We start from the raw sequence: 16,248 nt of genomic DNA, 5'->3' as shown, positions 1-16,248 counted from the left end.
TTGAAAACACTGTAGTTCCCATGTGGGCCACAAGGTGGCGGTGTGTGTATAGGAGTCGCAACCATAGTGCGCATGTGCCAGTACCTCCCGTTTTTAAAAAGGAGCGTTTTAGCCATTTACACGCAGACGGAGAACCGAGCATTTCAATGCTTGTTGCGTTGCCGTCGTGTAAACAGCCGCAACGCAACAAAACTTTAGTTTTTACCTGAAAACGTTCTCGTGTAAACGGGGCCTTAGATTGGTGCATTTATAGGAATTTTCTGAGTAAAAACCAATGAGAATTCCTGTATGCTTAAATTACAAACTCACCACCTGCATAAATCACTATCAATGCCTGTTAAATCCTGAAAGCCATTTCTACCCTTTATGCTAAGCTAAGCTAACCAGCTCCTAGCCAGTGACGCCGCTCTCCTCCACTAACTCTCAGCCTAAACAAATGAGAGTTAGTGTTAGCTGAAACACTAACACACACAGCGGGAACTTTTCCCGAATAAACATTTCCTGAGCCTCAAATTATTGGATTATTAACTGATAACACATAGGTTAGCTAACACCATAAGCTACAGGTTACGCCAAATCAAGTGAGCAATAATATATATTTAAACTGCAGTATTATGTTTAAGGTTCAGTTGGTGTGTCAGAAAGAGCGACTGAATCTACCAGGCAGGCTGCATAAAACAGTCAGGACAAACAGGAAGTGTGTGACTAAGGACCTGTCTGATTAATCCCAGCTGTGTTTTTAATATAAATGTTTGACAGCATGTTAAACCTTCACATTAGAACATCGACACAAATCTACTTGAATTCATTTTATCATTTTAGTACCTAACTGGAGAATTTAGACAAAGTTACAGAGCTGTAATTGGCTTCACTGAGGAGACTGCTTCCTCCTGATCACAGACACTCAGACAGTCCCTGACAACTGCACACACACACACACACACACACACACACACACACACACACACACACACACACACACACACACACACACACACACACAGAAATACTCCTAAAATACACAAAAAAGACGAGAGTCACCCAAAAGCAACAAAACCCTCAGCAGGTACCTGGCTACAAAGCTACCTTGGGCTGCTCTCTGATACATAGTTGCCACAGTGGGCAGCTCTACATGTTTGATCTGGCTTTGAGTTTTACGCTGGATGTCCTTCTTGACACAACTCTAAAGGGGATTTGGGTCTCTAGCTGGAATTTAACCAGTGACTCTTTGCTTGCCAAGCAAATGTGTAAACCCCAACACTATATTACTTAAACAGAGGGATAATATACGTGCATACCTTGACTGCAGCCTGGTGTCGTCCTGCCGCTGTAGTGTTTTCCTGTTTGTTTGTCAGGCAGCCAGCGGCTCACAGCAGACCGAGCGAGAAGGCCACCGATTCACAACGAGAGGCTCCGCGTTATTGTTCTTAATTTTCGGATCTGTCTGCGAATGACAGAGAAGATGCGGTTAAGCAGCAATGCCCAAGTACCGAGTGGTTGCCAAGGTAACAAGCTTAAGGTGTCAAAGTAAGACAAATTGGGGACTTTTACTTTCCACGTGAAAACACAAATACTTCCATTAAATCACTAAGATTAGAGATGCTGTCATTGTGAAGGCCTTGATGCTAAAAAAAAAAGTGATCAACATCTGTGGATGAAAACAGAAGCTGGAAGCTTTACGGGTCTTTTTGCTGCTGCAGTAAACAGCAGCTCAGAGGGATGGTGTCACTTTCCATCCACAGTACGCTGGAAACAACAGGGGGCTGTAGTGGTGGATATGATGCTCCCATGTGTGTGTGTGTGTGTGTGTGTGTCTGTACGCGTTTGTGCGCCGTGCTGTGGACTTCCCAGAGTGATGTTGGGTGTTGCCTTGGTTACCTCATCAGGTCAAAACCCGGGGCTCGAGTGTGGCTCGAGAGCAGCCGTCAGATTTGAACACATACACTCAGGCGTTCATCTGTGACCAGGGCATATGCTCCGATTGGTTTTTGTGTCCCTCTAGACTTTGTTAATTGGGTAAAGGTGCTTAAAGGACATCTGCTGCTTCCAAATGAATCCTCTCTGAGCTTCTCTGCTCTGTATCACTCTATATGAATATTATCTGTCATTCAGGATCATTTTGGGTGGCGGCAAACTGCAGCCTTGTCTAAGACTCTACAGTTGTCCTAGGAGGTCTGCGAGGCTGCTGTTTTGAGCTACTGCCTATGACTGGATATTAAATTCAGTCAGGACCAATGCAGTCAAAAGGAGATTGATATTTTTATGTTTGGCTCTGATCAGGGAGGTGTGAGGAGACACAGGGACATGCAGACTCCGCACAGAAAGGGCCGCCTGTTGCATCGGGATCTGTGCAGGATGGAAGAATGAAGAATCAAACCTAAAAAGCACGCTATTTGTGCGGTTACTGATCGCCTGCTGTCTTCTTTCCTTTCCTCCACAGAGCTTGTGTTATCCTGGGTGTGGTTTTCATCCTTTCCTCCTTGTGCATTATCGGTAAGGCCATCCACGATCTGGCCACAAAACTGCTGCCTGAAGTGGTAAGAGCTCATCCATCCGTCACACTCTTTCAGCTGGAAGTTCACTCATTTTTAGAAAGATTTTACGTGGGATCATAAACCAAATGTGAAAGGACAAAAAACACAAATGCTGCTGAGCCCCATATTTTAATTGTTCTGCACTTAGAGCACATGAAAACACTGGATGAGACTAGATAATAGCAGATTAGAGTTTACTACCACATGATTATGTTCCTACATGGTGGGCAGGAAATGGCTCCAGCTGAGATGCAGGGGTCAGACACGAGATAGACGGGAGCTTTGGATCAAGCAGCCACCATATGGGATGCATAATGGTATCCATTTAGCATTCAGGGGAAACCCCTCCTAAACATATTAACATACTGTTCACTATGGCAGCTGATTTACCCACAGTCAAGCCAGGTCACGGTTTGGTTCATCTCTCTAAACCCGTGCCAAAGGTTTAGTGTATAATCAGATTTTTCTGTGGAATTTTTAAAGCTTTTTTAAAGCTTTTTCCACATAGTAACCACTGATCTATCCAGCCAGGAACAGGACTTTGCTGTCCCTGGTGTAATACCAACAGCCTGCCCGAGACGAGGATTTCATTTATAATTAAAAAAAAAAAAAGCTCTAATGACATTGCTCTCATATCTAATAATATCTTTAAAATCACCATGCAGGATGTTTATTTGCATGAAGCTGTGTGTGTGTAACTTGGTTGACTTTGTCCCTGTCAATGGATCTAACGGGACAGCATATTTTCATCAAGAAACGTGGAGGAGGATGTTATGGACATATAGATGTTACTGAAAAGATTAAATGTGTGCGGGTTTGGTGTTTGTTTCAGGACATCACAAGATCATTTGGTTTTAAACATACATACATACATACATGTATGAAAAAAATTAAAGGAACACTTTGAAATCACAGCAGATCTCAATGGAGAAAAAAAAATCATGCTGGATATCTACACTGGTGTAGATTGGGTGATGTGTTAGGAATTAAAGGATGCCACATCATTTGATGGAAATGAAAATGATCAACCTACAGAGGCTGAATTCAAAGACACCCTAAAAATCAAAGTGATAAAATGATGCAGCAGGATGGAACATTTTGCTGAAATGTCATTGCAGCAGCTCAAAATGGTGCTCAGTAGTTTGTGTGGCCCCAACATGCTTGTATGCATGCCTGACAACGTCAGGGCTCCTAATGAGATGATGGATGGTGTCCTGGGGGATCTCCTCCTAGATCTGGACCAGGGTATCACTGAGCTCCTGGACAGTCTGAGGTGCAATCTGGCAGTGTCGGATGGAGCTAAACATAATATCCCAGAGGTGCTCTATTGGAGTTAGTTCAGGTGAGCGTGGGGGCCAGTCCGTGGTATCAATTCCTTCATCCTTCAGGAGCTTCCTGCATACTCTCGCCACATGAGGCTGGGCATTGTTGCGCACCAGGAGGAACCAGGGCCCACTGCACCAGTGTAGGGTCTGACAGTGGGTCCAAGGATTTCATCCTGATATGTTATGGCAGTCAGGGTGCCGTTGCCTAGCCTGTAGAGGTCTATGCGTCCCTCCATGGATTTTCCTCCTCAGACCATCACTAACCCACCACCAAACTGATCATGCTGAACGATGTTACAGGCAGCATAAAGTTCACCGCGGCTTCTCCAGATGCTTTCACGTCTGTCACATGTCCTCAGGGTGAACCTGCTCTCATCTGTGAATAGCACAGGGCGTCAGTGGTGGACCTGCCAATTCTGGTATTCTAGGGCAAATGCCAACTGGGGTCTCCACAGTGAGAGGCAATGAGCACAGGGCCTATTAAAGGACTTTGGACCCTCAGGTTTCTGATTGTTTGGTCAGAGATATTCAGAGCCAGTGGCTGCTGGAGGTCACTTTGTAGATCTGGCAGAGCTCATCCTGTTCCTCCTTGCACAAAGGAGCAGATACGGTCCCGCTGATGGGTTAAGGACCTTCTACAGCCCTGTCCAGCTCTCCTAGAGTAACTGCCTGGAATCTCCTCCATGCTCTTGAGACTGTGCTGGCAGACAGGTTAAAGTGGTCATGTACATTTTGGTAAAAGTAAATAATTTCTGTAGGTGACAGTATGGCTTCAGTAAATGTTGAAAAAGTATATTTCACTGCAATCCAATCAAACTTTGGAGTGAGATTATTTTCATGTTTAAAATATCCCAATCTCAAGATTGATGGGACTGAAAATGCGCACTTAAAAAAATTTCAGACTCAGAAACAGATTTGTTTTCCCTTTTAGTTTAGTTTAGTGTGTGTGTGTGTGTGTGTGTGTGTGTGTGTAACACCCTGCTCCTGTTTGATGAAGAATGTCACAAACCTCATGTGTGAAGACTCACACCACTGTTCAGAACAGGAAGCTGAGGCTACAATTTGCACAGGCTCACCAAAATTGTGTTGTTGCTGACCATGTCCATCCCTTTATGACCTCAGCATAAAGGGATGAGCCATATCACGAATCTCAGATCAACTCAAACTGGTTTGTCTAACATCACAATCAGTTCACTGCCCTCAAATGGCCTCCACAGTCCAGTACAGCACCTCTGGGATGTGGTGGAACAGATTTGCATCATGGATGCACGGCTCACAGATCTGCAGCAGCTGTGTGATGCTGTCACGTCAGCATGGACCAAAATCTCAGGAGTGTTTCCAGCACCTTTCTGAATCTGTGCCATGAAGAATTAAAGCAGTTCTGAAAGGGAATCCAGCCCGATACTAGCAAGGTGTACCTAATAAAGTGGGCAGTGAGTGTAGGTGCATGTATGTTGATGTTAAGGTAAATGCAAGTTACCTATTGCGGAGGAGTTTATTTCCTCTGTGTCGCTGCAGCCTGTTTTGCTGTGATGCTGCTGTTAACCGAGCTGGATGCATTTTAATCAGACTAATCATTGTTGTTGGATCAGCTGCTGAGCAAAAGAAAGGCTTTCAAATAGTCTCAGTAACTCACTCGGCCTCCGAATCCAATTAGTTTTTTAAACCCTTTACAGATTTATTGACACAACTGTGTTTTTCTTCGATTCGTCTGTGGCTGCGTGGAGGGAGAGAATCGCCCGGCGCGAGCACCAAAGCATAAACAAAGGCAGACTGTGAGTGGTGAGGCCGACAGATTGTGTTTTTCTGAGTCTACCCGCTCCTCTTCTGTCGCACACTCGGGTTCTACCAGGCTGACTTCTGGTGCATCGCAGCTGGAGATCTAAAGCTTGCGCCTCGCATTTGTGCCAGCATTGAAAACTAAGATTTATTTTCACTGGCGTCTTTTCTCCCTATAAAATGTTAATAAGGAAAGCGGCTGCTCAGGTATGCAGCGGTTGGACAGAGTGAGGTGGGGGGGAGATGTGTGGAGTAGGATGTTGGGTTTGACACCTGACGGTTCCTGCTCTGTAAGTCCTCCGTGTCCAATTAATGTCAGCATCCAAAACAAAACCGTTCTCTGCATGACATACGTGCTGCGAAAGCCTTTTAACTCCCAGCAGGGCTTTTCATATTTCAAATTAATTCTGACCTCTGACAGCTGAGAGATTCTTACATCCTTGAGGTTTATGAAATCCTTTCCAAGGCCGCAGAAAGACCTTCAAATACAACACGAAGACAAACACGCGTTAGTCACTCAATAACAGCCTTTTTCTCAGAAGGAGTGAAAGCAACCAGCACGGCCAAATTTGTCCCCCGATAAAAATCTAATTGTTTAATTGTTTTATCTTTCCTGATCGGATTAACATGTTCTATCTTGTGTGTTTTAATCTGCACACAAACTAAGATGCAAAGGAAAAAGTTGCTGTTGCCGGCTGCCAGATTTTGCTCAGAGATCTCTAGTTGTTAAATGTAAATGTGAAGTGCTCCTGGGCAGTGTGTGTGTGTGTGTGTGTGTGTGTGTGTGTGTGTGTGTGTCCCTCTGCCAGTGGTCCAAATGCCAGACAACAGCGACCATGGGAAAATTGATTATAAGGTCACTGGGGGATTCCCCGTGATAACAGAGTGAGTCACAGCATCCTTCATTTCAGTTGACTGGACACAGAACTTTCCAGAATAAATAAGTGATCTGCAGTCTGCACCTCACTTGGTACATTCACTCATCTCTGCTCTTTGCTTTTCATTCAATAAAAAAATACAAAACATATCTTTTAGTTTTGACTATACCAACTGTTCTGTCTTGCAGCGCCTTGACCGTTAGGTACGAGTATATCGATACCCAGGGGCGTAGGAAGGAGTTTACTATTGGGGGGGACACATATCGGGAAACCTGACAGATCCGTAAATGCTCGGAGCAAAGCATAAAAAATGTTATTTGATCTTTTACTTTTTTCTTTTTCAAATGTTTCTTGGAAAAATAGTGTTGTGTACACCTATATTATTGCATGTATAATTTACATATAATATGTTTTATAATCATAAGACGTGGACAAACCACCAAACCAAATGGCTTGAGTCTTTTATGAAGCATAATGACCATGTCATTCCAGGCTGTAGGGCTTACTTTATCAGCTGGCCGCACTGGTACTAGTACAAAGGAGCATCAGGGCCACATTGAGAAAAAATAAATAAATTCTGCATTTTGAGAATAAATTCAAAATTTTGAAAAAAAGTCAAAATGTGCAGATTAAAGTCGTTTCAAGTCAAACAACTGCCACGACACGTCTGTTATCCCCTCCAGAATGTCTTGTATTATGAGTTAGTGAAACTATACTTTAGAATCGGTTTTAGTAACAAGGAAATGATTTCTCTTTTAGTACATAAACACGATGTAGGGATTAGTATGAGGACGGTGAAGAGAGAGTGCAGAAAGCTGCATCTGCTCAGAAGGAAAAACCACACAAACTGGCAACGGTTAGCTGGAAGGATGGCTGCACCTTTGTACAGTACAGAGAGGACATGTAGAACCACAAGACACAATAACACAGCTGATCAAGTTGTTTCTACCCAAGGCATTTTGTAGAGAGTGTAGCAGCTGTGGCCGTTATTTGACTTGAAATGACGACTTCGACGATTTTGACTTTTTTCTCAAAATGATTAATTTGTTTCTCAATGTGGCCCTCACACTCCTTCATATAGTAGCAAGCTAAATATTTCAGTAGCACAAAAATCATTTAATAATGCACAGAAGTGCAAAGTTTGATATGTTTTATTGGCCGAAAACATTTAATAACATTCAGACATGAAAAAAATCCTCACAGATAATGTAATGAACAAATGATCCACTTTTTAAGTAAAAAAAAAAACAGCTATTAAATTATGCCTATTCAGTTTGAAACTCTAATCTAATAAATCAAAATAAATATCAATAAAAATAATAAGAAGCAAAAGAAATAAATAAAAGTGATACCTCTCACATTTAATAGACAAGCTGTGTGCCTCTTTACAGCCCTGCATTTAGCCAAACAGGTACAGAAAAGATTAAAAACATTGGCCTTTGCAGGAGAGCCAAAATGATTTTTCCGCCTCTCGTATGAAAGTAAACTGACAAACAAGCCATATTCATGGTAACATTCCTGACAGACCGTTTCACCTCATTCAAAGAGTTTCTGACTCCTGCCGCTGTCTCCGGCTCACAAACACTCGGAGCCGTTCAGAGGGGGGCAGAGGGAGCGCAGTGGCATGTAGTGTAATTTCTAGGTGGGACAAATGTGCCTGTCTCCAATATTGGGGGGGTTCCTATGCCTATGTCGATACCTAAATGTGCTTATTTTTTATTGCACTGATAAATGTAATGCATTGACATAGACTGTATATAAAAGATGGAAGTAGCTTCTGGATCTAAAAAAAAAGAAACCAATGCAGAAGTGCGATATTTGCTTCAAAAAGAAGTCTGTGGGAAAATAACTGGTTGACTTTATCCTCAGTAAACACTCTTCTGATGAGTTCAGGTCTCATTAGCTAGGTTCAAATTTTACTGAATCCAACATCAAGTTAATTCTTTATAAATGATGGTCCCAATTAAAGTCAAAAAGGAGGATAAAGTAGGTTATGCTTTCAGGTGGGCTCACCTTGTGATTGACCCAATGAGCGTGCAGCGTCCCTTCATTTCTCAGTCATGTCTGCGCCTCAGTTTCAAAACACCAAGATGGCAACAATGAAAAAGCTCTGGCACAATGGCTACTTCCATCATTTACATACAGTTTATGCACAACACATTGCAAACATGTCTCTAAATCTGATTTGAATAAGTTTATATAATATTTATATATAATGTTTATATAATACTAAATATAATTTAATATATTTAGTTTAAACTGTACTAATTTTACAGTGTGCTGCTGCTGGGACAGATCTCTTCTTGTTGCATGTCTTGAAGATATGCAATTTAGATTTTAGTTTCAAACCTGAGTCACAGCATTGACTCAGGTCCATCCAGCATGCCGAGGTTTTCTCTCCATCTCCTCTTTGTTGTCTGTGAGCTTGCCAAAGTAGCTTTTCATGGCTCCAAGGCCATAGTGCAATATTAATGTTGCTGCAGAGACTCGGAGTGCTCTGCAGCTCCCTTTTCTCTTCTCTAATCCATTTTTCCTCCTCCATCCATCCTTTGTGCATTTGCGTTTCAGGCATTTAGTGATGCGGCCCTCAAAATAGATGCAACAACGAAGTGATCTTTACAGTTTTGAAATCCAAAAGGATCCATCAGGAAGGGCCAGTTAATCTGAGACTACACTAATCAGAAAAAGATTTGTCAGGAAAAGCAATTACATAAGAGCTATGGGGAGCAATGAAGAATGTTTTTGAACCATTACTGGAGGTAAACGATACTGAGGGGAGGTGATGAAGGGATGATGATTGTGGGGGTGTAAGGTTTGTTAGTGGTAGCATCTCTGCTGTTTTGGTAGGCAGACAGTGCCGCTAACAGCACCTGGATTGATCAGTTAAGTGTGAAAAGTTGATGTTACTAAGTTACTGATGTAGTTGTTATTGGGCACACAGTTGTACGTGAGTGTGTGGGTGGAAATGTGACGTAACGCTGAAATAGGGCTTTTCTAAATAACCTGAATGGATTGGAACGTGAAGCTTGCTTAAAGGCACCTACAGTCCTGAGGTGTATGCTGCTGTGGGATCTGGTCAACAGTCAAGAGTCCATTTGAATTAAGAGTCCAGTACATACTGTAGGTATCAGTATGCAATGAAGTATTGGTTGTACTTCCATTTTGTAAATAAAGATTTACCCCAGTATTAGTTGGTGTTCTGATTTACTGAATAGTAAAAATAACAAACAACAAAAGAATTATACGTTCTGGTAAAGGCCATAGACTGTAGATAAAGGATGGCATAACCGTTCTGAAGTTTCTGACCTCTGCATTTGAACCCTTTGTGATCCACCATAGAGCAAGTCCGCCAGAGCTTATCTTTACTTTTTTACATACTGTAGTGCCATTTTTTTTTTGAGAATTTAAACTTGTTGTACATCAATACATCAAAATTCCACATTTTAATAATAATAAAGAAACTTCTAAAAAGTCCAATAAACCACAAAGAAATTTAAACTCTTTTTTTTTAACACATATTTTTCTAGATACAGAAATGTAATAGCTGTATCCCTGAAAACTGTAAACGCGTTTACAGCTGGTTTTATTATGATTCCGATAATTCCATTAAAAATGCACCAGGAAACACATTTAAAACGTCTGGTGCAGATTAGCAGGGTTAGCACGGCATTGACTACGGCCGCCCGTGGTCGAACATCAACAAAGCCACTGAAGCCATGCCACCAAATTTGTCTAAAGACATGAATTTTAAAAATACCCACCCCCTGTACAGTTGTTATACAGAAGGAAATGAGCTGTTCAGGCTGTAAATGAGATAATTTTGTAACTGAAGCTGAGTCACTTTTGAAGCCAGCCTCAAGTGGACATTAGAGGAACTGCAGTTTTTGGCACTTCATTTAGACCTGGAGGTTGCAGCTTAGTAAAATTTCATGTTCTGAGCTGATAGTAATAATTAAAGAAGTGTTATGAATCAGTGCTGCACTTTTGAAGAGGACGATGAATCCCACCGTGTTGCTGTGCTTTGTCTGTTTCTCACAGGATGACTTCCTGTTCAGCGTGTCCATTGTCAGTGGGTTGGCGTGCATCATATTGGCTGTGATTAAGTTCATGCTCGGCAAAGTGCTGACAAGCCGAGCTCTCATCACTGATGGTAGGTGCACACAAGAATCGGAGTCAGTTCAAGCATCTGCCACACGTCACATGTTCACTGGCATCCTAGAAGGTTTCTGAAAGCTGACCTCTGAACCCTCAAAACCCCCATCAGCTAACCTTTAAGCAACAGTGCGCTTTGACATTTGCTGTCTCTTTCCAGGATTCAACTCACTGGTGGGGGGGGTCATGGGCTTCTCCATCCTCATTAGTGCTGAAGTCTTCAAGCACGAACCCAAGGTGTGGTACCTGGATGGAACAATAGGTGTGCTCATAGGTCTGATCATCCTCGCCTATGGAGTTAAGTAAGTGGTTAGTACTTGGTGAAAGATGGCATACTTTCATTTGGTATCATGGAGATAATTGTTGATATTGCAGGCAAACATCCACAGATATGACACTGAATGCGTCAAATACAGCATGAAAGGAGGAGCTGGGGTGGAGGCGGGTTGCAAAGCAGTTTGCAGCTCATCAGGTTTGACTGAGTACCTGGTGGTGTTTCAAGATATCTGCCAAGTTATGAAACTTGGTAGAAACCATGTTTTTGTTTTAGTTTTTGTCAGGAGAAGTCACAAGATTTTGTGTAATACTGTGTACAAATTCAGTTTGTGCATTTTTGTCACTGGATTCTTATAAAAGCATGACAGGTTATATTGTGTCCACTGAAATAATGACAAAATGAAGAAGCGATGTGCTTGAAATTCTGCATCATGCTCACCAGGTTTCAAAGCTAGAGAATTAGCATTCTAACAGCTGGTAGGGGTGGAGGCGGTTTCTCTTAAACTCTAAATTTAGTCTGAAGGTTTCCATCGTCTGTGCTGATGCAGTGAGATTCTCTGCCTTGAGCACCACCCAAACCCCCCAAAACAACTTCATGTTTAAGCGCAGTGCTGAACTGAGATGCTCAGAAGTACCATTAAATGGATCAAAGTCTTCTTCTTTCTTTGCTGTTTTCTTTGCCGCAGACTGCTCCTGGACATGGTCCCCCGGGTCCGACAAACCAGGAACTACGAGCGCTTTGAGTGACGGATCACAGACGGCGGGTTTGGGAGTGCCGACTGAGGTGACTGACAGGATGGGGGCTGCAGAGGCACTCCACAGACAATCATGATCAGTCCTCGCGGTGCCAGTGAAGGCGTCTTTGTCTGTGCAGTCCTCCCATTCAGAGCTCAAATGGAAGATGCCAGCGTCTGTGGCACCTTTTTAATGTTTTACAGTTTAATGTACATATAACATGTTCATCAGTCAGAGGCGCAGCCTGCTTTTTCATGCCTCCATATTTAAAGAGCGAGGATAACAGAGGCAGGTAGACAGCTTGTACTGCAGCATTTCATGGACACAGAGACCTCATAATGTCATAGAAGCAGCAGATTTTTTTGTACAGCTAGCTGATGTTCAGTACCTCGGTTACACGGCGACATCCCATCGCACCAGTGCAGCTTGTTTTTCCCATGGTTCCTCGAGGCCTTTGCTCAGCTGTGCTATAAAGTGTTGCAGCACAAGCAGGTCAAACTGATTGATGTAGCTGATGTAGCAGTGGAGTATTAATGGTGTTTACCTTTTTATGACTAGAGAGCGGATATATATATCAATAAAATGCCAATTTGGCACAGGGAGTGGGTACATAAGCACGCACACACACACTGGGAGGCTCAGTGATGTGCGATTTGCTGTTTACAATATTTATCCAGACTGTTGCAGCAGCATCATTCCAGAACCAGCTTACAGTCCTGGAGCAAAAAAAAATAAATCTTTTTTTGGCATCCAGGCACACAAGAGAGTCATGACCTGACTCTGTTTCACTGTAGTGCTGACAGAAGGAAAACAAAACAGCTGCGCTGCATGTCAGTGCACCGCCTGGGAAAATCACTTCTAACCTTCAGAAATTACGCCATCTACTGACCAACAGAGGAACTTAGAAAATGGAGGTCATTACATGTGAATGTTCATCAACACTGGCCCCTGAGACAAAAGTGAACACAAGACACTCGTAAAGGTCAAAGAAAATGAGTTAAAGTCTTGCACACTGTTGGCACTGAGCTCATTAGAGATATGACTGTCATGCTGATCGGCATCAGGTTCACCACGTGACACAGACTCAGATTTATAATTGAGCACGTGCTGCATCAGCCAATCAAAACAGGAGCCAAATGTGGTGGGAAATATTTCTCAGTCACGCCCTCTCCACATGTACACGGGCACTCTTAAGCTCAGCTAAAGTTCAGCTCAGTTTGGTTTTGTAACATCTTAGTGGCAACACTCCTATTGGGCCAACCTGTCCATGAAGGTAGAGTTCGGGCCTCAGTTGTGTTTTTGCACTTTAATACGGACAGGGTCACAATATTTGTCAAGTTCAAGTATTACAAACAGCCCGGGCCTTTAGACACCTGTGAAGCTGCTGCTGCAGGAGGAGCAAAGCTTATCTGAAAGAATCAGAGGCTGATCTGGTTCACTGGAGGCCTGAACGATGCAGCAGGGTTTGGGGTAACACGTCCTCCTTGGAGACTTCTGAGATGTAGTTTTAGCTTGGTCGGTGCAAAAAAGGAGCTGGATTATTATCGTGTCCAGTAAAGTCTGATTAGTGAAGGGGGGAGGTGTGTATACTGGAAGAACCACATCACCCTAAATGCATTAACAGGTGGCTGCTGTATGCATGGCCACATTTGAGCACCTAAGAATGAAGCGGTCCCTCTGTGAGTTCGAGTGGTTGAGCTCAGGAGGACAGCAGCCTGCAGGTTCTCCTGTTAGTGTCTGCTTCCTGGTAGTTGAGAGGACGACTCCACCACAGGCGTGTTAATGAAGGGCAGGACTGAGACTAGTTAGTGGGTTAAGTTAGAGCGGTGTTAGGGCCTCTGTGAGCTTACTGTGTCTGTAATGAACTCATAAAGCTGATTCGTGTGCTCATTCATTTCTGCCTGAACACCTTTTCCTAGTTGTGATTCAGCTGTGATGGCAGCAGATCCTCTCCTTGGCTTTTATTTTGATATTTGGATACACATAAGAAATCTTTAATTTTCTAGCCATCATCATCATCATGCAGGACTTTGTGTGACACCATCCCAAAGCCTTAATTTTGCTGATCAGTGTTTATGTGACTTGATCTGTTTGTTTTTTTTCCATATTTCATACGTTTCCCTCAGTCCGTGCTTGCTGCAGTGACTGTAACTGAATGTACACACTGTGCTGTGATACTAGTTTTTATGACCAACATGTGACTGTGCTGTTTGGGTTTATTTAAATACAAATAAGGGATCAATTCTGTTCTGAGCATATGGAGGTACGTGTGTGTCTAAAATCTGTGTGCGTGCAACAGCACATGTAGATCACAGGAAAAGACTCTCTGAAAGCCCACAATATATAAAGAATTACAACAAAAATAATAACAGCTTGTAATAAATCATTTCCTGTGTTTAATACGTCCCAAACACTGAGACACATTTAACTCCATATCAGCTCGGTTTTCTTTAGCTTTGTGGTACACAAACACGAGCTGCTCTTCAGCCTGCTGACTGTACAGTTGTGTGCCTGTGTAAATACTCTGAATGGTTGTGATGTAAAACCAGAGTCTGAGCCATTTGTCACAGAAAAAAGGTTTATTTAAAAATAAAGTTGTATCCCTCTTACTCGTCAAGAACTGTGAAAACAAAAACAAACAGATGCCATTGTGTTATTCACGTTTCACTGCTTGGACCACAGTCATGGCCGCTCTGGGGTTTCTGACCCTGGACTCTTAACTGAGAGCTTCAAACAAGTTTGGAAAACAAATATTCATCCGTGTTGGTGCGAGTAACAGACTTCTGATACAATGGAGACATTCAACGCTGAGGTCAACAGGAGACGATATGGCGATTTGTTCTGTCCAAGCTTCGCTGATGGCTCAGCGCTCTGAGCAAGTTGCTCCGGAAACCAAACAGCTGATGATCGGATCAAAGGTGTGCTTCCGACGAGCCCGACTGGCAGAAAAGAAATAAGGCTCTGGCTGCAACAAAACCGGTTTTAGCTGCTCACTTAAGCGGGGCTCAAAGTCGTGGCTATTAAGAAGCGACAGCGAAGGGTTCAAAATGTTTGGCTGTTCATTAAAAAAAAAAATGCACGAACTCGAGCATCTCGGACGTGCACGAGCTTTAAACGCTGGTGATACTCTACTAAAGACCACAACCATCAGTGACCTGAACGTCTGACACATTCTCATACAGTCCCACCTACTACTCAGTCTGCTCTGTCCTCCTGTTTTAACAATCACTGCTAACCACAGAGCCTATATTAGATAGCCGCAGTAACACAGCCGTGCAGTAATCCTCTTGTGAGTCAGTGTGTGATTGTGTGTATTTGTCATCAAGGTGAAATGTGGTCCTGGCGATACGGGCTATAGCGGAACTACTGCAAGAGGCAGCTGATTATTGCTCCAATATTTATTGTAGAGCAGTGCATAATGTGATCTTTCATAATTCACTGATGAGCGTGTCGGTGCGCCTCCTTTTGCATGCATGTCCCGCTGTACCAGCAACTGATTATTGGACTCTAGTTTTACATTCTCAGCAAGAACCAGTGTGTAAACTACCAAGTTGCACTAATCTACTGTTGGGTGTTTTTTTTTTTTTTAATTTGCTTTGAAGTTGAGAAATATGAAGCACCATCGTTTCTTTCTTCCAGCCTGAACCCACCCGTGTATTTGTCACATGTGCTGAGATCACATTTGGAAAGACAACAGATCACTGTGAGTAATCAGTTTAAGGCATTAAAAATCAGACAACACCCCCCCCTTTACATGCGCCGCGGTCATCCGATTCCTCTTATTACTGATTACTCAGCTGGTTAATCGAATTACATGTGGATCCACCGCCGAGCTCGTCTGGTAAACACGATAAGCTGACGCGTTCCTTTTTTTATTTTAGTTCTGACTGATAAACTGATTTGGATCTTGCAGGAGTAAACATGTATAACAGGTTAAAGTGACCCTAACCAGGAATCACCACAGCCCCACCGACAGTCATCAAACTAAAGCAGAACCAAAGTCAAACCACAAAAAGGCACATCATGTTCCTCAAAACACTAAGTTGGCGGCAGATCAGTGACCTGCTTAACAGGGTAAGAAAAAAAAAAGAAAGAAAAGGTGCCTTTCAGGCTGAGCTGAAACATGTGCAAACAGAAACAACAGTGAGACAGAAATCAAAGCACAAAGTGTACGAGGATCATTTCACCATAAAACAGGCGTGTCTGTCTGCTCCTGTCTGCGCCACAGAGCGGGATGAGAGAAAAATCAAATCCTAGGATTCAACTGGAGACTGGAAAGCTGAGATTAAACCAGCCCTCAAGTATGATTTGAGCTTTTTAAGGAATAAATAATCAAATCACTGATAAGACAGTTTCTATAATTACAGATCAATTACAAAGGAACTCTAATAGGTCCAGGTCTGGAGGTACGGAGGCCCATTTGACCGATTTTCTGCACTTATATCCAAAGGTGTTTATTTCTCACATCACAGCTGAAAGCAAGACAGCAGAAGACGGAGTCCTGGTCTTATTCATACACTTACAGACGAGTATGCTTTTTATTACATTTAAATTACCCTCCATAAATAA

At 42.8% G+C, this 16,248-nt stretch overlaps 1 protein-coding gene across 1 annotated transcript in view; it reads left to right on the top strand.

Annotated features, from left to right (window-relative positions):
• The window catches only part of LOC115794058 (transmembrane protein 163-like), a 30,770-nt gene extending 16,378 nt beyond the window's left edge, over positions 1–14,392 (top strand). The window contains exons 5-8 of the mRNA XM_030749299.1: positions 2,441–2,537; positions 10,555–10,666; positions 10,829–10,970; positions 11,631–14,392. Coding sequence (XP_030605159.1) covers positions 2,441–2,537; positions 10,555–10,666; positions 10,829–10,970; positions 11,631–11,691 — 412 coding nt within the window. The 3' untranslated portion in view covers positions 11,692–14,392. The remainder of the gene's footprint in view (positions 1–2,440; positions 2,538–10,554; positions 10,667–10,828; positions 10,971–11,630) is intronic.
• Positions 14,393–16,248: the final 1,856 nt, after the last annotated feature.

This window comes from Archocentrus centrarchus, chromosome 2 (assembly GCF_007364275.1).
Source record: "Archocentrus centrarchus isolate MPI-CPG fArcCen1 chromosome 2, fArcCen1, whole genome shotgun sequence".
NCBI classification, from domain to species: Eukaryota; Metazoa; Chordata; class Actinopteri; order Cichliformes; family Cichlidae; genus Archocentrus; species Archocentrus centrarchus.
The sequence above is the reverse complement of the archived record's forward strand: the minus strand, read 5'-3'. Positions and strand labels throughout refer to the sequence as shown.